General features: G+C 39.0%; 1 protein-coding gene across 4 annotated transcripts in view; it reads left to right on the plus strand.

The window, feature by feature from the left end:
- Positions 1 to 22,318, plus strand: part of pard3bb (par-3 family cell polarity regulator beta b) — a 235,392-nt gene that overhangs the window by 37,892 nt on the left and 175,182 nt on the right. For all 4 annotated transcript variants that reach the window (XM_069662799.1, XM_069662800.1, XM_069662801.1 and 1 more), the window contains exons 3-4: positions 6,085 to 6,238; positions 12,423 to 12,517. In XM_069662799.1, the coding sequence (XP_069518900.1) occupies positions 6,085 to 6,238; positions 12,423 to 12,517 (249 nt within the window). The remainder of the gene's footprint in view (positions 1 to 6,084; positions 6,239 to 12,422; positions 12,518 to 22,318) is intronic.

The raw sequence follows: 22,318 nt of genomic DNA on the forward strand, positions 1-22,318 counted from the left end.
AATGTATCCTAATTAGAGCTCCGCCCCACTGCAGCCTGACTAGAGCTCTCATCAGCCTGAATGATTGAAAACACCTGAGTGGGTTGCAGTAGGCTTGTGCAGTCAAAGGCTGCCTTCATACTGCAGGCCTTCATGCTCAATTCCGATATAGCGCTCATGTTAAATGTTTTGGGGTCACTGTTCATATCTATTTTAGAATGTGACCCAGGTAAGATATCAATGTGAACAGAAAATGATTTAAATTTCTTGTTGCTGAATGTGCTATATAAATAAACTTGCCTTGCCTTAAAAAGACACGCGTGCACAAACAACAATAACAAAAGACGTCACATCCGCTTACATTCTTTTTCCGCAAAACATGGATGGCTCTTGGGCGTTGGGACTTTAGATGTGCATAAACTTTTGTGCAAGTAAGTGACATCTCCATCAGACGGACAAAACAGACAAGGGCAGCAAATTTCTCTCGAAATATTTTCCAACACACTTCCATTGCGGTATGAGCCTTCTAGTTTTGATTGGATAGAGGCATCTCCACAAATAGCAATTACTAAATCTGCTATTTCGCCATTTCTCCACTGCTGCTAGTCGTCCTCCATGGTCAAGCGGAAAAAGGAAGCCTTCTTCTTCTTTAAAATCCCTCCTGGAAATGTGCATATTAGACCAACGCGGACCAATTCTGATTTGAGTGTTCAAATGCAAGTCGCATGCAGGTCGCATGTTTTGAATTCCGATTTAGCACCACATATTTGGCCCAGTTCCAAATTCAATAAATGCGACATCCTGCAACTTTTTTGCTGTTCACACTGACTTGAAAAAATCAGATCTGTGTCACATAAGGGGAAAAAATTGGGACACTTTTAGCTGCAGTACGAATGCAGCCAAAGACCGGACTGACTTTCAACAATTAAAGAAAAGATAGCTTATTGTCTTCTTTTTTCTATTTATTGCAGATTTTAATAAACTATACTATTATAGAAAATCTGCTGCCTACTCTGCCTTCACAGGAGATGTTGAAGGGTGCTAATTCTATAAACCGTGATGATCAATGTTTATGTGCACAAGTTACTCAGTCTCCATTTGTCTTCTGTTGTTCTCTTTCAGCTGTGACCCCTTTTAAAAAGCAAAAGCCTACTTGACGTCTCCCTTGAGCCGGTGTAAAACATTGCTTCTTGCGGACTACTGCAGGTCAAAATTGCTGCAATAATTTACTGTGCAACTTTCAAATTTAACCATTTGATTTTAAGTAACATATAGTATTGATTTATTGGAGTCAGAGTGTTTGACTGGAGGTTTTTGGGTCACACCTTTGATTGACCCAACCCTATGCTCACATACCTCATACTAACCCCCTCTAATCCTGGGTAACCTGTTCAAACCATGTATTGACCATGCAATATTGATGAATATAGATGGAGGTGAAGACAAGAGATGGAGGGAGAGCTTAGAAGAAACCTTAGGGGAAAGATTTTGCTAGCTTGAGTGGTTAACATCTGGGTTTATATGTATGATTTGTATAGCTGGGCTGCATTATTCTAGATGATAGATGGTTATATTCTAGATGGTTATGGACATTTTGTTATTTAGAAAAACATACTAGGACCCCATAAGTCCCAAACTTTTCTAAGTGCTAAGTGAGGTGATGTTGTAACCATGGAAATCTTCATCATGGAAAGCTGCAGTCAAACCCCAGACTGCAATCTGGACTCCTGAAGTATCCTCAAGAAAGAAATTCAAACTTAACTGGAGGTTATGAAACAGAAATACATTTTGATTACTCTATAAGACCTACAAAACCAAACCAGACCATCAACAACATGACTGATTATTTTCATATAGTTATTTTTACTGGCTGAAACTTCTGGCGGGGGGTAGGTGTCAGACGAAGTGATTAACTGCACGCCATCTTTGTTTACATTTTCCATGGCAAAAATGTAAAAAGAGCGATACATATGACTTTTTGTTAAAAACTACTACTTCAGCATGTACAGGACAAAATTAGCAAAGAGATAAGAGGTATAGCTTTGTCCACAGGGGGCGCCAAAATCAACACAAACCGAAAGTTCCTCACAGGAGCTTTAACCTGAGGAGAGATTTTTTTTTTTACTCAAAGAAATACTAGCACAACAAAACATTATGAAACACAATTTCATATGGTTTGTGCCATAGTGAGTCTTTGTTTTGTATTTTTAAGCAAACCAAATGAAGACAAAATGAAGCCTTATTTCTTACTCAGGAGCTTTTTCTCAAGCATTCAGCATTCAAGGCTCACAGATGGATAAAGGCATTTCTACTTGAGGTTGTCAGCAACACGATCAAAGTAAAATTTGTGTTTTGACAGTAAGCTGAAACTGAAAAACAGAGACCATTCACATGTTTATTAGCGTCTTTATCCTCCAGTCTGTCACAGTTGTTGTCAGAAAGCTGTTGAGAAGGTGAGATGTTAGATATAATAGCGTGACAGAGTTGCACAACATTAGCTGAGCTCTATGGCAAAAAGTAACGAGGAACTTGTAATTTACAGGCTGAAAAACATTTCTGTCTGTTGTAGGTTTAAACATCTCCCAAGCACTTATCAAGAGGCCAGAAAAAAGACAGGATTGTGGTGTAAGAGGAATGGAGACAGAGATGGCAGCATGTAACTTTTCATTTTTCTGAAAATGGACACATCATCGCATGGACACTTGACACAGTGACACTTTCAAACAATCTGAGGTTTCAGGTTTGCTTTTCGCTCGTACTCTGACATCCCAAAGGTTTTTATAGTACAGCAATCTGCCAGTCACTCTCATTATTATCATTATAATTCTCTCTCGCGCCATTTCTCTCATTTTCTCTCTTCTTTTGCTTTGAGCTGTCTCACCTCTCTGTCTCTCTCGCCCCTCTCTCCCTCTCATGCTCAGCCTGCGGTGTCATTTTGTTTGGCAGGTCTTTGAGTCCCCTGTCGAAGAGAACACAGGCTAAGTCCTCCCCTCTCTCTAATCTTGCTGTCTTTCTTTTCTTTCCACCTCTGCTTTTTAAAAGACTCCACAAAGCTATGTCGAATTTGTCTACCCATTTTTCTTCTTGTCATTCTTTTCAGACGTTCTTTTTTAAGAAACTCTGCTTTTTGTGTGTTTTATCTGGTAGCTAGTAGCATTGTTCTTGCTCCCCTTACAGGTAGCTTTATAGAAGCCTGAAAAGAATATCAGCCTTTTTGCTATGATAATTTTTCCAAATCCTCTTACTCTCCTCTCACCCTCAACTCTTTCCCTTTTCCTTGTCGTCCTAATTGCCATTTCTGCAGATCTGCAGGACAATAGATGTAAAAGGTTTACACCAAAGCAGCTTGATAGAGAAGATCAGTTTATATGGTTAAATAACTTAACCCCTGTTTTATACTTATGAAAGAAGGGTGTAAATTAAAGTCAGACAAAGTCTAGAGAATATAGGATAGCATTTAAAAACAACCAAGCATGAAGTAAAGAGCCACAAAGAAAAGTCTGAAGTAGTTTGTTATAAAAGGGAAGACAGTACTACATGAGAAAATGTGTGTTAGATTGAAGAGGGGAGTGTGACAGAAGAGAGACATCGATTGTGCTGAATAGTTGGTGGGATATGGATGTGGTGAGGATGAGAAAGGTTTTTATGGTATGATTCTGCTCTCTGCCTGCTGAGGTTATGCTGTGAAGAAAGTGCCCATAGTATATCTACACTACTTTAAAGGGGACATATTTTAGCTATGCAATCAATTTTCTATTACTCTAATGTGTTTTTGAATCACATTGGTAAAGTTTGTTTCGTTTTAAAAATTGTATACAACCTTTTAAAAATTGACCGTGTAGCCCCTCCCCCACAGGTCTGATCCCACACTGCACTGTCACTCTAAAGTTGTAAAACATGGCTGCTCTAGGATCGGTTATTCAGCCTTATATGTACAAGCCAGAATCGCCAGGAGATATCAGAATGTTGAGCTGAAATATTGACCACAACTTGACAACAAGCTAGTGCAAGAAGGCAGCCTGAGGTGAATGACGATTGGTCGATTTCAGCTAAAGCGAGGCTCTACGTAGAAACCTGCAGCTGTTCTGAACGGCCCATTTTAGAGGCTACCTTTCTAAAAATGTAATTCTGGAAAAACACGGAATTATGCCATTTTCACTTTTTCACTGTGAACAGTAAACACCCAAAAATGTGAAACCCATGAAAAATATGAGAATATCCATTCCAAATAATTTGGCCCCTTAAATCAAAATTGTCTACGTTTATGTAAAAAATGATTTTTATGCCAATGCTAATATGAAGATATTTACTGTGTTATTTTGTAATGTATTAGTTCAAACATGAAATATCTCACATAGATTTTTTTCAGACAGCTATTAATATAAAAGTCTATGTGGTTTAACGATGGTAAAGAGTTCCTTCATTAACATAATTATTGTGCAATACTAAGAGTTTCAGTTTCAGTATGAATGCTTTTACAGTTACATTTACATTCACTCATTTGGTGGAGGCTTTTGTCCAAAGTGACATACAAATGAGGTATTGTTCAATTCTCAGTAGATCAAGGAAAAGCCTTTGAGAGTAAGTGCCTCAACTCTACGTTCCACCTGACACAAGTGCCAAAGGACTTTTTCTTTTGTTATTTGAGACACAGCTTGAGAAGGATTGCAAAAGGAGAGAGAGAGAGATAGAGAGAGAGGGGAAAAGAGCCAGAGAGAGCCAGAGAGAGACCTTTTTTTTTTGTTTTGTAGTTCAATAATTTACCAAAACCCAATGGAGAAACTTCCGGTGAAAATCTCCCTAAATAAATCTTAATTCTATCAATTGGGTAGCTTTTGCTCTTAAATGTTGGCTTCACTTTGCATTTTAGAATTATATTATCTTAATTTTGGCTTTGTGTGCACAAGACGCAGCCAGAAAATCACATGTATTTGTGCACACAATTCCGTTCAACTGAAAGGCTTTATTGGCTTGCAAGTCAGGAACAACTTTGCATCATTATACAATATGACCAGTATTTACACAATATACAACAACAGACCTAATAGCAATGCCATTATATAAAGAATAGAACATTTGAAAAGCTGCTAGTAGCATGCATCTGTATGCTCATGTCTGTATGAGTGAGAGAGTTAATCGCACACTTGTGGGTTCCAGTGTAGCAGGAAGCCTCTGGCTTTACTGGCAAAGTCCTCTTTCTTTACTCCTGGCCACCATGGACATGAAACACACACACACACACACATACAGATGCACACACTTACTCACTCACACAGGTCTATTGAGCTTTAACGTGGAGGCCCCTAGAACACTGTGTTGACAAGCTCTGTGCTATGTTAGGCTAAACTAAACGCAGACTCAGTGCAATAGTCAATAGACAGGGATTCCACTATATAACACAGTTAGAGCTAGCAGGGTGTTGCACACACGTAAAGGAATGGAGACATTTGTTCAACAGTAGACACACACTCTGGAAACGGAAATGCTGGGCTCCTTGGACGTCCTCTATAGTGTCCTCATCCACAAGGTAACACAAAGATCGCTTGTATTTACAAACAAAGCCACATTTCAAAGCACAATTTTGTGCTGTTTTCTTACCTGAGTTTTGAAATTTTGTTCAGTTTGGTGTATAGTGGACTTTCTATATGTCCCTGGAAGACTGGAACCTATCTCCCAGAATTGTCCTTTAGCTGGTTACTATTCACACACACACACACACACAATAGTAACCAGCACAATCACACGACTGTGGGAAATCATTTTTTTTTAGTAGGTAAGACGTTAGTCTTATGTCTCAGGCAGTGTGCTATTTGATGGCTCCTGTTAGGATTTTCTTCCTCAAATTTTACATTTCTGTACCATCTAAATTTAACTTTGCATCGTTCTTTGTCATCCAAGTGAATGGCTTTGAAAGAGAGCTAATTGGAGTGGTGAAGAGAGTAAGGATTAGCACATAGAAAGCTTGAATAACTGTGAGAGTAATAAAGTTTGAATAGAGTTCCTGCCGTTCCACTCTGATCAAATACTGTGTTCATAAGGTTACAAAACAATAAAGGAAATGTACAAAATAATGAGCTACATTGTGTATGTATTTTTATTTTTTAGCTGATGGCGGTGTATGAGGAGCAGGAAGCCCAGCAGAGGGGTGTGGCCAACACAAGCCTCACCCCCAGCCCAGACCTCTACCAATCAGAGCTATCTGTCTTCACACCAATTGCAGGAGGAGAGATTGAAGTCAACTCCTCGGCCCTCAAGTCCAGTGAGTAATTATTTTCATTATTTACTGCATGACATGATGTTACTGCATTAACATCTAAATGTGAACATGTCACATTAATAGTCACACTGTAGAAAGTAGGGCAAACTAACTCAAACCCTTTATGATACAACTTTTTCTATATCCAAAAGGAAGTCCATTTGGAGACTTCATTAAGAACCATGTTGTTTTTCCCAAATACCCCTCCCTGTATACCACCACAACTACCGATTATTGCCAGTGGATGGCACTCAAGAGCACGAAACTGAAATATTCAGGATTGTTACTTTAAGGCAGGTTTTACAGTTATACACAATTGTGCAAGCACGTAGATATATGCCTCGTCTAAGTTGTGAGGTAAAGTATAATGACACAGGCCGCAGCTCTGTGCTCAAATTCAGTGTAGTTGCTCTCTGCTCTGTTCGAGAAAGAGCCATGACCTTCATCAGTTAAAGAGCTGCTGGCATGTCACATGGTATCACAAAATTGTGTCCACATTTGTCAAAGCATTGTGCCTGTGAAGACGAGCCAGTCCATGTTAACTCTGGCAACCACAACTGCTGTGTGTCTGACCCTGCTGGCTCGCAGAGACCAAATTCTCAAAGCATTTCCAGTACTTCCTCAACCGTTAACTACGCTGGGACTCTGTTATGAAGAGGTCAGAACTCCAGCTTACTCCAACTTATCTCCCTACTTTATACAGCTTGGAAGTAAGTGAATTTGGGACAGATATCCCTTCTCTTCTTTTACTTTTGATTTAGGTTTAAATGTTTTTTAAATGACTCCTCTGACTTCTCACTCCTCTGAAAAAAAAGCTCCTCTTGGGAACACCAAAATTTTCCTCTTAGGTGTCAGCTGTAGGTCACTGCGTAAAAGTGTCATTGTCGCAACTGATTTTAAACAAGAAACAGATAAAACGATGCTGACATTTGACTTGAAAGTTGAAGTGAGTGAAGGATAGTAGTGAAGAAGTGATGAAAACAAGATGTGGACTGCTGAAATGTCAGCAGTACTGTCTCTGAGATGCAGAGAGAGATGGGGATGAAAGATAATCAGCTCGGGAGAGTCAGGAAGTGTATGTGTAATGTCAGGCAGCAGAACAAACTCTAGTGTCCGTGTCTGCTTACTGTTACCTGGAAAAGAGCGATCTGAATGACCTTTCTTTCTTTTTCTGTCCCAGTATTTACCTCTTTCTTCCTCTCTTTCCTGTTACCCCTTTTCTCTCCCTTTCCTCATCTCCTTCTGTTTTATTTCAAGTCAAGTGCCGGACAGGTAGTTTTACTGTAAATGTGAGTGTGAAAGCGCTTAGAGCTGTCACAGTTAATGCCCAAATGTAATTTTGTCTTCAAAATGTCATTAATATATCAAATGAAGTGTGATGATGCTTATCAATCTACTGTACGTTGCATTGTGTCAGCTAGTTTTATTCCTTTCTCTGTTCTTTTGGTGATTCCTCAGTCAGCTTAAAGGATGTACGGCAACCTGTTGAGCTCAGGGAATCCTTCGTTACATAAGAAATCTTAAGCACAATTTTGTACAGTAGATTATTTCAGTCATATCCTTTACTCTTCCGCCTTGCCTTAGATTTAATTTCACATCCAGTATATTACAGCAAAAATCATGTATCCTCCAGCTAGTTTTGCCTCTATCAGTAATAACAGAACTGACATTTCGGTCTTGTGATAGAGCCTAAGCTGTATGATCCAGACACTGTTAAGACAGGAAGTTTAGTCTGTTTCAGTATGGTCGCCTGTCAGTTGGGATAAGAAGTAATGTGTGACTGTCATGGTAGATTAGAGGTAAGGGAGCTCTGGAGACCATCACTGTCAGCGTAAGAAGGCCACACTTAGGTCTTCATCACCGTTTACTGTTTTGCTCTGGCTGCTACAACTTGTCTCTCTCTCTCAACTTGTGTAAAGTCTTTTTCTTTTTTGTCTTGTGCTCATTGTTTCTGCTTCTCATTGTCCTTTTCAGTCTCTCAAAATCCTCTTTTGTCTTCTTTTTAATGGCACCACTTTGCTTTGTGTAAGTCTCCTCCTTTCTTATAAATTTTAAAGAGGTTCTCGTCATTTTCATACTTCTTTTATCCCTTTTATGATTTATGTCTCCCTTTTTCGCTCTCCTCTATCTCTCTACTGCCATGTTCTTTACTTCACTAGTTAGTAGTTCAATATTGTACACCTAAATCTTTATTAAATAAAAAAAATACTCAGAAGTATAGTAAATTGCTCAAAATTAACCATCAAAGTGCTGAAATGAATGGCCTTATGATCTGCAGTAGAATGGACAAAGAAGGTTTCCCATTGAAGTCAAAGACCACTAAATATAGCAGGGTTTTAAATGGTACTCTTACACCTTCAACCATGTAGCTACATAAGCATTTTTAGTGTCCAATACTGTACTTTACACATACATTAATTGGCCTGTGTGTTTTTGACAAAGTCTGAAATAGGCCTTTTTCACAGAAGACATTTTGTAATGTTTAAGTGGGAAAAGCAAAGGTTTACATAATCAAATAAGTTATTGAGTTCCACATAGCTCCATCAGTTTGACTGGTTTTGTTAGTACTGGCTCACTGTCATGGCTCACTTAGATACTTAAACAGAAAGGAGACTTGTAACACTGATTTTAAGCCATCTTTACTGCAACAAGGTGGTGGTATTAAATTCATTTGCATTTAGACATGCAATGCAAGTATTTTTTTGAGAAAATCATCAACAAATATGGTGCATTAATTTTTAATTATACACACAACATTTAGAAGTTGTGTAACTCAACTGTATTACGTCTACAAATACAACATTTAAGCTACTTGCTGATTTTCAGTAAACAAAAATACAGGCTAATATCCGGTCTCATATCATGCTATCAGTACTGCATGGCATAATGCAGGATAGTCTAGCTCTATATATAGGTATGATCTAAACCAGTGGTTCCCACTTCCCAGCCTTTTTTCCTTGGAGCCCCCCCCTGCTTGTATCTAAGAAAGGCTGAGCCCCCCCCAGCCCGCACACAGGTACACCAAAACAATAAAGTGATTAATTCCAAATCTTTATTGGCAAAATTGAACACCAGTTAGCCTATAGTTAGCAGAGGTGTGGCTGACAAAGTAGCTATTATATCTGAATGTGGACCAAAAAAAAAAAAAATTTAAATAGTTGAACAGACTTTTGATTATCAAGTTAGTGCTTTTATAAGAATTTTATTTAACATCTCAAATCTAATCTTGACAATCTCAGTGCTGACAAAGCCTCGCACACCCCCAGCAATCTTAGGCACCCCCCTTAGGGGGGCCCAGATCCCAGGTTGGGGACCACTGATCTAAAATGATATTGTATTCTGCAAAAGCAATCTGGAAAAAAAATATTGATCTTGGAAGGACTACCAGACAGAATAGTAGCCCCTAGGTAGCCATTGGTATCTATCTTCATGTGTTGGAAAATATACGGCATAAAACCTCACATAGAGGCCTTTTCATCAATGTCTGATTCCTTGAATTTCCACTGCACATATTATTTATAATCAATTTTCTTTGTGTCTCAAAATCCATGTTACTCCCTTTATTCCTTTATGAACTATCTTTATCTGCTCCTCCTTTTTACGTCTTTCTCTTCTTGCCATTCATCCCCCTTTCATTGCCTTTCTTTGAGGAGATGAATTGATTCAGGGTTTGATGTAATCCATATCCCCCAGCCAGTCTTAAGAGCACCAAGGGTCCATTTTGTGACAATCAATATTTGACCCTACAAATATCATTTGGCATGTCTTCTGAGTAGTCTACTCATTTAGAGTTCCCTCCACCCGCGCCACCACCTCTCTCTTTATTCCCAGCAGAACTATAGAGGCTAACATGACAATGTTCTTAAAGCATATATGGATTGATGGGGCCCTACGGATGGGGATGGTGGAGTTGGGGAGTGGCAGAGTACCACACAGATCATAATAATAACCTCTAGTAATAAATGATATTTATTTGCATAGCTTTCAGCGGTGTTGACTTTTCTCACCATTTCAATATTCCTTCAAGCTCCAGCGGCAGCAGCGGCAATAGTGTGGTATGCTTCATCCATCAGCTTCTGCTAAATGGTGATTTTATGCAGTGGGCTGGTGAGATGTGAAAAGGGAGACACTATCATATGTTAGCTACATGCACACAGAGATCTGCAAATCAGCCACTGATTGGCCATTTGGACGCATGAACACCAGTGGGTTCACTGAAGGGATATTAAAGGAACAGATTGTACATTAACTACTCACAGGCCACAGGCTTTCAGATGTGCTCATGAGAGACCTAGTGAACACTCGTACTTCAACCACAACTTTAAGGAAGAAGCTTTTTCAAGAAACTGCTATAATATGTAATCAACAGAAATAAACATGCACACAAATATCTCAGGCTGTGCTGGCTGATGAGTATTGATCATTAAAAGAAGTGCTAATGGAAGTCTTAGGTTTCATTCACTTAATGAATATTTTAGGGTCATAATCGGAAACATAGTGTATCGATATATCTCTGATAGGCCCAATCAGGCCCATATTGGGCGTTAATTTCAACCAACTAATAAAAAGTCAGACTCTTATCCTCTCTTTGTCGTAATTTCTATATTTGTTTTACTTTTATCCTCTTTTTAATGTTATTGTACTACAAGTATCACTCTTTATGTCTATCTCTTTCTCTCTCTATATTTTTTAACAAGCTTAAATAAATGTTTCCAAAGAGTTGACAATGTGCCAATTACAGCATCTGGTCGACGAAACACACTTTTATTAATAGGTCATGAACAGCATCAAGACAAAACTTTTTGATAATCAGAAAACTTGAGTTTGATCTGTAAAAAAATAAAAATCTAAATCTTATAAAATATTTTTTCAACTGATAGACAATCTAGCATGTATTTCTAAGTTGCACCTGCCTCATTGAATACACATGCATGCAGACACATACATTTGCTCATACTCTATGTTGTATTCATGTCTGTAAATATTTTTGTGATGAGCATTGTTGTCTCATAAAAACAGCCTTTTAGTTCATTAAATAACTCCTCTTAATGTTGTGATGTTTTTTGTTCTAGATGAAAAGCATACTTTGACTGGAACTGACGTCTCACACAAACTGCTATGACAGAGTGGAAATTCATTTTTTAAACTTAACAACATAAAAGAGTTCTTTCTTACTTACTGTGCTTTGACGCTTGTAAAGAAACGCACACTCACTCCTTTTTGGAGTGTGGCAATATTAGCCCAAGGTCTGTATCTTGTCATCTGAAAGATTATTATTAGACATGATTTTTGCTGAACTGTGACTCCATCAAAATAGCATTAGCAATTGTTAGGCTGTCGTGTGTGTGTGTGTGTGTGTGTGTGTGTGCGCGCACATATTGTGCATGCATCAGAGAGAGGCTGTTTTCTGAAAGAGACTTGATCTATTCTCACTGTTTTTCCATTAGTCCTCTGTCTTCTCCCTAATATGTCTTGCTCTATTAACAGGCTGGTAAGAAGAAGTCACACTGTGTCTCATTGGACAGACAGAGAGCCTGGTTCCTTTGGTTTTTTTCAAAAAGGAAACTGGAAAGGAAAAGAGCACAGCTACAAAAATACAATGTGGATTACAAAGACAAAAAAGTGAAATAATTAGTGTTGGTGGTTATACATATTGTTTAGGTTTGATTCTTTTTCTGCCACTAAAACTGTTGTTTAGTTGTTGTTTGGTTGTATCTCATCATTTCTTTCCAAAGTTACCATCTATTAGGGCTGAGAAAGTCTTGGTCCATATGGTGGACAGAGCAAACGTTTGGAAGTTTGGACTCACTTAACCAAATTGAACTCTGGTTCATCTTTGTGCAATTTAAGCAAAAAGGTAGTTGTATCTAAAGGGGGTAGCACCTGCAACCTCACAAAACACTTACAAGTTCAACAGTCTATAAATCTGAAGCAGTGCAACGTGTTTGACTGTTTTTGCAAAGCGGATAATGCTTACGCCATTGCTATCTGTATCGACAATGGTATAGATAAAATCCTAATGACACCCCTCCCCACCTCCTATAAATATAGAAATGAGGAAAAACATGGGTAATTTATTGGCTGTAACACTTTTCCTTCAATCACTTGCAGTAGTTATCTATTATAAAAATGCTCAAAAATACCTGTGCATAACAAATATGTGTCTCTCTCTGTGTGTGCTCTACAGACACCCCTCTGTTGGTGAGAAGCAGCAGTGACTCAGCCCTCGGTCCCCAGCCGACAGAGATTGAACCCTCCCTAAATGAGGACACTGATGGGATGGTAAGACCCTGAGGCACTGAGACACAAACATTGTCAAAGAAACCTTTAACACAATTTACACAGTAAACAAACACCCAGAGGAAATCCACCAAGAAGAAATGTTTGTGACTGAGGATGCAAAGGCAGTGATGATGCTATATAATCAGTCGTAAATAAGTTCTAATAGCCTAAGGGTGCTTTCACACCTGACAGCTCTGGTTCGGACTTTCTGACTTTACTGGGAAAGTCCGGTTCATTTGGGCAGGTGAGAACACGCATTCGAACTCCATGGTCCGCCAGAAAAGACTGGACTCTGTCGGTTTCCGAATGAACCACGGTCCGGTTCGATTCAGGTGAGAACACAATCAGACTTAAAGTAGGACCTAATACAGGAAGCGAACTAAAAAACTGTCCATTGTGGGTTGTTAATGTGCTGACACTTGCAGAGGCGCCACGGAGCCGGGCAGCAAGATCAGTAGAGGACAGATGTGGGGGAGTGACGAGGAAACAGAAATATGGGCTGACCAAACAATTTCACAAATGCTTGTGGAAATGCACAAGAATATGGAGGTATTCAGACTGTTCAGTGAAAAACTAAAGGAGAATGGAGCTGTTCCAACTGTAGAACAATGTCAGTTAAAAGTAAAAAAAACAAAACTCCAACAGTACAAAACATTAAAGTCCGCGATCGTGGTGAGTGTGATTGAGGAGTGTGCTCTCCCTCTTTGTTTGCTTCAGGGAGTTTTCCCACGTGGAAATTCGGACCAATCAGAAAGCTGTTTCCTTGTGCATCTAAACTTTTGGTCCGCTGGTAATAGCTGCCGTGTGAACACAAACTAAACTCAGCAACATTGTAACAATTTGGTGTTTGATTCAGATCGAACAAAGTCAAAAGTCTGTTCAAATTCTGGAAAATAGTCAATGAATATTTCAGGTTTTGTCTCTCTCCACAATATGGGAACGCTTGATTTGAATCAAACAAGAAACTGACAAATGACCTATAAGAAAGGTCGGGAGGCGGGAGGCAAGAAATGTGAGGATTTGTAGTATTTTTCTCTGAATATTGACAGCTTAAGTTTTTATATCTCCTTCTACATCTCCTTCTTATCCTTCTTACGTCATCTCTTTTTCCTTCTTTTTTTTTTTTTTACATTTTCAACATTTTAGTCAAAATGTAATACTTATTTAATAATTGAAGTCCTATAGTACATAAAGCCTGCCCAAAACTTGAAACTAAAATTCACAAATTGCCCAAATCATACAAAAATATAAGTGTAACTTGAACTAATATCAAACAAGGGAAAACGTTTCAGGCATCCAGCTGTAGCTTTGGTGAAAAGGCCAAAGCAGATACAGACCGTGGCCATTTTCATGGATGTCATTTTAATTACCAGATCATTTGTGTTATAATGACTGCTTTTTCACTTTCCCACCTGATACATGCAGGAGATAGGTTTATTATTAAGTTATCATTCCCATTTTTTTCTTCCACTTACCTTCCCAATTATTTTTATTTATGTCAGCTCCTTGAGGTGGTTTCTGTTTTGTGTTTGTTTGTTTTTTTACCTACAAACTTTACCATTTTACTCACACTACAGAATCATACACATATATTTGCATTAACTTACTAGAACTAAAATATTACCATAATACAATGTTCAAGTTGCATAGAAGTAGTTTTGCTTACTTATTATAGTGTTACAGTTTCCCTGTAGACAGTTGGACACAGCAAATCCCTGTAGGTGACTGGTTAAAGGAACAACATGCCTGATTGGACTCTTGAGCTGTGAGCCCTCTTCCCTTGACATGGTTCTCTGGACAAACACCTTTTTTTACACACACCTTATTCTCCATGGAGCAACTTGTTTGCAAGGTTTAGATCTTTTGGGGGATGTGATTGGTTCTCAGAGGTGGCCGGTCTCCCTGCTTCATGTTGCTGAGGCTGTTGGAGAAGTAATATCTGATAATGTTTTTGAGAAAGAGGGGCATTGGGAAGTGACAGAGGTACCCCTGTGTACTAATAACATATGAAGCTTGTTAGGGCAGTTGGATAAAATTGTTTTCTCTTGTTCCATTTTTTAACCTATAGGCAAATGAAACACAATTAAGCAGAAATATAACCTGGATGTGGTTGTAACTAGTAAATGCATACTTCCAACACTACTCTATTTACTTTTACCGGGTGAAATGTAAGCTGAGGCTAAGGAATGTGGATCATGTTGTTCTGAACCCACCTTCAACTCCTTACATCTGAGCTTTGTCTTCACTGCATGCTACCACTGTGGCTGTTAATATGAAATATGACTGGGTGTCATTTACACAGTAGGCCTGTCCAGACTGTGTGCGGCTGGGTGTTTATCTGTTGGTGCCCCTACTTGATGGCATGCATATGTGTGACCTCAACCACACCAGCTGTCGACTCTCTTTATTACACTTCATGCTAGCTCCCCAGGTTGTCCTACTGTCTCATATTACAGATAACATTACAGCTTTGATCAGAGAGGCAGTTCTCTAATTTTATGATCCTTGGTATTACCCTGAATGTAAGCCTAAACAAATGTCATGTTTTACCCAATGACTGTATATACAGATGGATGTCGCATATTCGTCTGCTCTCATTGTGTGAAATTTAAGTTTAAATAGATTAAATACATTCGGAGCCAGCCAGAGTTGCGCAGAAGAGATCAATGGGTGGAACCGCCTTAGTCACTTCCACTAACCAAAACACACACTCTTACCGAAAAAAACCCAGCAGATATCCTGCACGTCCGTGTATTCAACAGCAGAACAGCTTCTTTGTGTTGGTCTGAAGCAGACGTTCATATGAAACTTTAATGACTATAGTCATTGTTTTAGTTATGTTTCCTCCTCTGCTCTGCTTACCGGCAACAGATCGGCTGCAGGAGCCGTATTTGTCAACAGAGCTGTCAATCATCCTTTTTACAGCATCAAATAACTCATTAACAATAAACTTGTCAGAAAAATAAACACTTGGACGTAAATCAGCAAGATAAGAACTAACTATAATGACAGAAACCATGTTTGAGAAACATTTATTTGGCGTGTATTTAGATTTTATAGTTTGGCTCATGTCCCATCTGTTGAAAGGGAGGAGGCAGGCTTTATGACTTATACTGCAGCCAGTCAGCAGGGGGCGCTCAACATTTTTTGGCTTCACTTTTAGGGAGCTGTCATTTCATCCATCTTTTTATACAGTTTATGGTTGTACCACACATGCCAACTGTTGACCATACTCAAAAACATTCTCCACTGACTTCGTTCTTACTTTAACTTATGTCACAGATTTTTTTAAATCAAATCTTTTGACCCTAAAGTTAACATCACCTCAGCTCACATCCAAGTTATATCATTCAAATAACTTCGGAGAAACAATGATTTTTATCCTGAAACTGCTTCATTTATTTCCATTCCTGTTTTTAATCACTGGACCTGTTTGTACCGGAGAGGAGGAGGCCTCTGCAGTTTATTCAGCACTTTGTAAAATGTTGCAGCTAAAAAGACAAGATGGCAAGCGGCACTCTGTGTGTTCTTTTAGGGGGCAGGTTTAGTCCAGTCATTACAACATAAGTGTCAAAAATCACCCTCTACTATTTTTCCCTCCCCTCTTTCTACCCATTGATGCTCTTTAATGCCCCACATAATTTCTCTGTCTGTGCTTTTCTGCCTTACACCTGCTGAGCTGCAATAAGTGCATCACAAGAGCAGGAGTGGTAAATGACTCTCTGACTGCTGTAAATAAAGGAATTATATTTCTGTTTCTCCTTCCTCTTCCTCATATATCATTTTGTCAGTCACTGTCACAGTCTTTTTCTGCCTCCTTCACTGTCCCTCGCTCTTTCACTAACACACATGCATACACACTTAGTCACTTCCTCATAGGTCTGTCCCTTCACAACCAGTCAGGTTCAGATGGCGGTAATGGCTCCGGGTAATTTTGTTCAAATTGTCACTTGGCCTTTTGGTGAGAGCGATGAGGGGAAGAAAGGACTCTTCTTGCAGTAATTCCCTGTCTTTCTTCCCGCTCTGTCTTTTTCCGTACTCTCTGTCCCTTCTCTTTATTTAATTTCAATCCAGAAAGATTTACTGGTGTGGTGCTTCCATTCTTAATGCCAGGCACAAATGAGTACTGTAAGCCACAAAATCACTCTTTATTTCCCTCTCTCACTTTCTCTCACACTTACAACACACACGCACGCACGCACGCACGCACGCACGCACGCACGCACGCACGCACGCACACACACACACACACACACACACACACACACACACACACAGGGTTGAAGGTTAATTAGAATGTGTTAATCAGTTTGGGGGTATTTGTTCTTGCCGAGAAAGCTACTGGGGCTAATAAGGCTGTACAGCAGTTATTTATCACACTACAACGGGGTTTGCTAGTGTGTGTCATGGCTTTAGTGTGGTCAGCCTGCAGTATGTTTTTTGGTGAAGTGATTTTTTATGCTTGTACATGTTCATAATGTGTCTGCTCTTTTGTGCCTTCCCTAATACCTGTGTGTACAAGAACTGGAATTGTTTTTATTAAGTACTCCAAATAAATATGACAGGAACTTAAAGACCCCCTCCATTGGAAATCAAGTTTTTAACCTTGTAAACATCCCCATATGGTGTTTTTCATGTGCTACAAGACATATCATGGCTGGGCCTGTCTGCTTTTAAACTGCAGTACCAAGGACAGGCTGAACAACACGTTTTCAGATTGGCAGGTTTGAGACGTCACAAACCTAAGTAGCCAATCCCGTTAAAGGACGTGGTGACGCTTTGCATAGCATTATGTGTAACCTAGCCAGCTGTAACCGTCATCATAATTTTTTCTAACTACTAACTACTAACGTTAATTTAATAATCTGGAAGATTTTCATTTAAATAAATGTCTGTTAAGTCATTATCTATCGCTGAATGAGGTAACACAATGGTTATTGAGCCTATGGCCCACTGATGAAAGCCTTTACATTTGCAGTACATAGTAGAATTACAGACTGGGTGTTTTGGAAAAGAGAGAATTAAAGGAGTGGGACAAAACGCTCCAACAGCACACTCAATATGTCCAAAAAGTTGAACCTGACCGACTTTTGATAGATCAACTAATATATAGTGGAAATAAACAAAACGCTGTGAATTAATGATTAAATAGATTTTTTAAAAAATCACAAGCGGCGCCCAGTTAGTGATGCGTTTTCCATCACCCAGCAGTGGTTGGTCTGCCAGAGAGGGTAGGCGCAGCTAAGCGGATGCTTTTCAGGTCTCTGTAAATGTAACAAAGGGAGCCAACCATAGACGTCTGGTTAAATTGGGAAGCGCTCTCCTGCAATTACCTTATATCACCGTTAGGGGGCGTCCAAGAGAATGAAACTGAAATTGTGATTTTAACGTTACGACTATTAATTACAAAATTTCAAGCTTGCTAAATTTCAACAAGGTTCCACTTAACGATAGCAGAGACATGTTTTGTTTTCACGACGGAGAGGCCGTTGGAAATGTGCCTGTTGAGCGGGGACTATGCAGATTCTGGAATTTTTAATGAGGGAGAAAGAGGAGATGACTTGGGAGAACAAGCAGAGCATTTTATATGTCTTAAAACAGGACTGGTGCTGGTCTTTAACAGCTGCTACGGAACTTGGATGAATGATGCTTGAAGGAAGGAAATGTTATTTGTGGGTTATTTAGTTCCAATATAATGAAATGTTTATCTTAATCATTTGATTAAAAACAAATATTAAATACATTGCACAAAAAAGTGACTCCTGTAAAAATGTAAAGATATTTAGCCTTTTTTTTAAATCAGGCAGACTAAATGTATGTAATAGAAAAATCTCTTCTATGGTGAATATTTTTTTATTTACTTCTCTGTTCGGACATCTTTCCCCCTGACATTGTATTATTCATAATACTTACTCACTTAAATTCATCAGCCCTTCCCCCAAACAGACCTATCAAGCTGGATTACCTTTGACACTCACACACACATTACACACTAAAAGCCACACACAGACACACACAAACTTTCCAGCATGCATTACTATGAATTTATCATACTCACTCTGGGAGGGTTTTCAGGGAACACTTAGCCTGATTGGTTATTCACTAATTAGTAATATTACTGATAGTTCACTGTTTTTATCCGCTTTTAGCAATTATTAGATTGGCCTGAATAGACTTAATGCTAAGGGCCCATTTATTATATGCGTAGTTATGCAAGGTAGGATTATTCATCATTGAGTTAAAATGGAAATCTGCTTCTCTATTCTCCAGTTTTTTGGAGGGCCACTAATGCTCACAAGTATCGATGAGCTGTCCAAGGTCAGCAGACTAATGTATTAATTTTTTCCCCTGTAGTTATCCCTGATGCATTTATCATACATCTTTGTCATTTAATAACTATAGTTTTGATTTCTTATCAAATAAAGCGTCAGGTCTTTTAAGTATTACTGCTTTTGGGGTTTTTTTATTTTAAAAAAAATATATAATTTATTTATGGGTCTGTTTGTGATACATTAGATTTTCAGACATAATTATTTATTTCTGAAAGCCATGAGGTTAGCAAGAAGGTTCCTGGTTCGATTCCTGGTTCGGACGTAGGGGGCCTTTCAGTGTGGAGTGCATGCGTCCCTCCTGGTCAATGACTGCATATATAGATGGAGTTTGTCGTCAGCCATCTGCTCCCATTGTACGAAAGTGATGCCAAAATAGCCCCCGTGATAGGTGCTGCCATATTGCGAATGTGATGTCATATGGAGCCAGAGTCTGCGCAGTAGAGATCAGCAGGTGGCGCCACTGTAGCCACTTCCGCTTACCAAAACGCTAACACACCATAACGCACATTTAACTTACCGAAAAAAACAACAAGGATCTCGCTCGCCGGCGTGTTTCACAACAGAACAGCTTCTTTGTGTTGGTCTGAGGTTAACGTTCACAGGTATGGAATCTTCAATGACTGTAGTGATTGTTTTAGTTACGTTTCCTCTTGCCGTTCGTCCTCCACTCTGCTAATCCAGAACTGATTGTCTGCAGGAGCCGTATTTGTCAACAGAGCTGTCAATCATCATTTTGACAGCATCAAATAACTAATTAAAATAAACTTGTCAGAAAAATTAACACTTGGACGTAAATCAGCATGATAATAACTAGCTATAATGACAGACACTATGTTTGAGAAACATTAATTAGGCGTGTATTTTGATTTTATAATCTGACCCATCATGTCCCATCTGTTAACATGGAGGAGATGGGCTTTATGACCTATACTGCAGCCAGTCAGCAGGGGGCGCTCGCAATGTTTTGGCTTCACTTTAGGGAGCTGCCATGTTGTCCATCTATATATACAGCTACGGAAAAGCCCACTCTAAACGTTCTTTGAATCAGCATCTCTCTCTACATGTCACGGCCAGCCCAATCCAGAGCTGAACCCCATTGAAAACCTCCTGAATGTGATCAAGAGGAAGACGGATGTTTACAAGCCATCAAATAAGTCTGAGTCCAGTGAAAGTCTTCCAAGATGCATGGAAGCTGTAATTAAAAACCAGGTTATTCACCACATATTGATCTGTGAACTCTTCCTGAGTTAATACTTCTATTCTGTTTAAACATCAACATGAAACTGTTAATTTTACACAAACACAAACTTATGCATAGAAGAACCAGAGAATAACTTTTTTGCAGTGGTCTCTTCATTTTTTCCGGAGCTGTACAGTCTCCTGGTACTCTGGAGGTAACCCACGCCTGCTCCCACAATTTAGTAATTAATAGTAGTAACATTAAACTTACAATCCTGAAGATTTCAGTTTTGTTCTCTTGGGCGCCCCCTAATGGCGATATATCGTAGTTGCGGGAGGACTCTTCCCAATTTGACGTCCACAGTTGGCTCTGGTTATAACTGTTTGTTGGCTTCATGTTTAATTTTTGTTTGGATTTTCACTTATTTTTGAAGTTTTATCTGTAATCGATCTTTTCTTTGTTTGTTCAGCTATAGTAGATTATTGTTTACTCTCAACACTTGCAAAAACTGGAAATGCAGCTGCTTAGCTCCGCCTACCCTCTTTGGAAAACCAACCATTGCTGGGTGATGGAAAACGTGTGAGTAACCGGGCGCTGATTCTGATTATTTCCACGAATGTCAGCACAGACACCCAGTCCATAATAATACTGTATACTGCAAAGGCTTTCATCAGTTGGCCCAATCACCATTGTGTTATCTAATTCGGCGATAGATAGTGACTTAACAGACAGGTTAACAGACTGGCTGCTGGTGTTTCCCCTCTGATTGAAATTCAGTGTGTGTAACAGCTTCAAGTACTCGCATGAGGAGTTAGATGTTGATGTCTAGTCCAAACAAAATAAAATAATGTTTAAGCCCTTTCAAGCCAAAATAGGAACAAACCACTTCACATTTACCAAATTGACATTTTTCCCTACTGCTGTATCTATGATATTGTAAGGTCAGAATGAATAATGAGACATGTTTATGCATTCAGATTAATGAGCTCGTTCTAAATTAGCCTTTGATAAGTAAAATACTTCGCTGGCCTATAATTAATATGTTGTTTCTTCCAAAGAGAGGAAGAAAGAGAGACTCTTTCTACGTGTAGTTATTAAATGAGACATACAATTAGGCATCAGAGACTTTCCAATTAATGTATGAGTGGCTGTTGTTATGACAAAGAGGTTAGGATAATTAATGTTACCTGTCATCTTGTTGTAATTAAGCTCACATGAGAGCATCTGCAGCTAGGCCAGACTAATTGATTTCTAAACCACCAAAGCCCAAGCATATGGTTACAGTATCTGCGCTCTGTCACTCACTGTTAAGTCTCATCTAACCTTCATCCAACTCTCCTCATCAGACACTGTCACTGATTCTTTTATTCTTTTTTTTCCACATTTGCTTGAATCTTCAGCTCATATTTCTTTCTTGTCAAACTCATCCGTCTTTTTCACAGCTTATTTTCTTTCTCTCTTTTCTTCCGTCTCCCCTTTCCGACAGGTGGTGTAGGTCATATGGCAATAGGGTGAGAGGTCAAAGGTGTAAGGTCATGTTAAGAGTCCATTAGTGCCTACTGCTAACATTGAGCCTTATTGACCTGCATGTGTTTGTCTGCATATGCTCACACAAACAAGTGCAGGCCTGAGCTCATATTCCACATGTAGCCCACATGTGGACATGCAGACACTACTGATAGGACTGAATGGGAATTCAGATTATTTTGCCAGATATTCTGATGCAATGATCAAGACAGGGCACAGTTATTTATATGTAGCAATTGCTTAAAAGTGCTTCAAATATAATTGTATAATTTGAGCTTCAATTAGGATTTAAAAGAAACAGAAATAAACCTTTTAAATGTGATCTGAGTCAAACTTGGCCAAAAAATGTGTGTACTTATGTAGGGTTTTGGGATAGACCTTGCTTAGAATAGAATGTAATTCACGACAACTACAACACCAAAAGCAACAGCCTCAAAAGCCAATCCATTCTATTTATGTGTATGAAGATGGTACATTTAAAGCAACATGTTAGAATATATTTATATACAACTAATATTTATTTTTGTCAGCCTCCTTTAATAAACAACATTTTCACAGAAGGAGTAAGTCCAGTGGCGGCAGCTAGTCTTACATGGCTGTAACTTAAGCAGGTCAGAGAGGGCCAAAGGGGTAGACATTTTAAAACAACAGCAGCAATTACAGCTAAAAGAGTTAAAAGGACGACCTTTGAGGAGATTATTGTAGGACACCATGAATAAAGGAGAAATCAACATTTCTGATGAACTTATACGTGTGCTATAC

The sequence above is a fragment of the Semicossyphus pulcher genome, unplaced genomic scaffold (assembly GCF_022749685.1).
Source record: "Semicossyphus pulcher isolate SPU_LCO1_2020_fin unplaced genomic scaffold, fSemPul1.0.p SCAF_15, whole genome shotgun sequence".
NCBI lineage: Eukaryota > Metazoa > Chordata > Actinopteri > Labriformes > Labridae > Semicossyphus > Semicossyphus pulcher.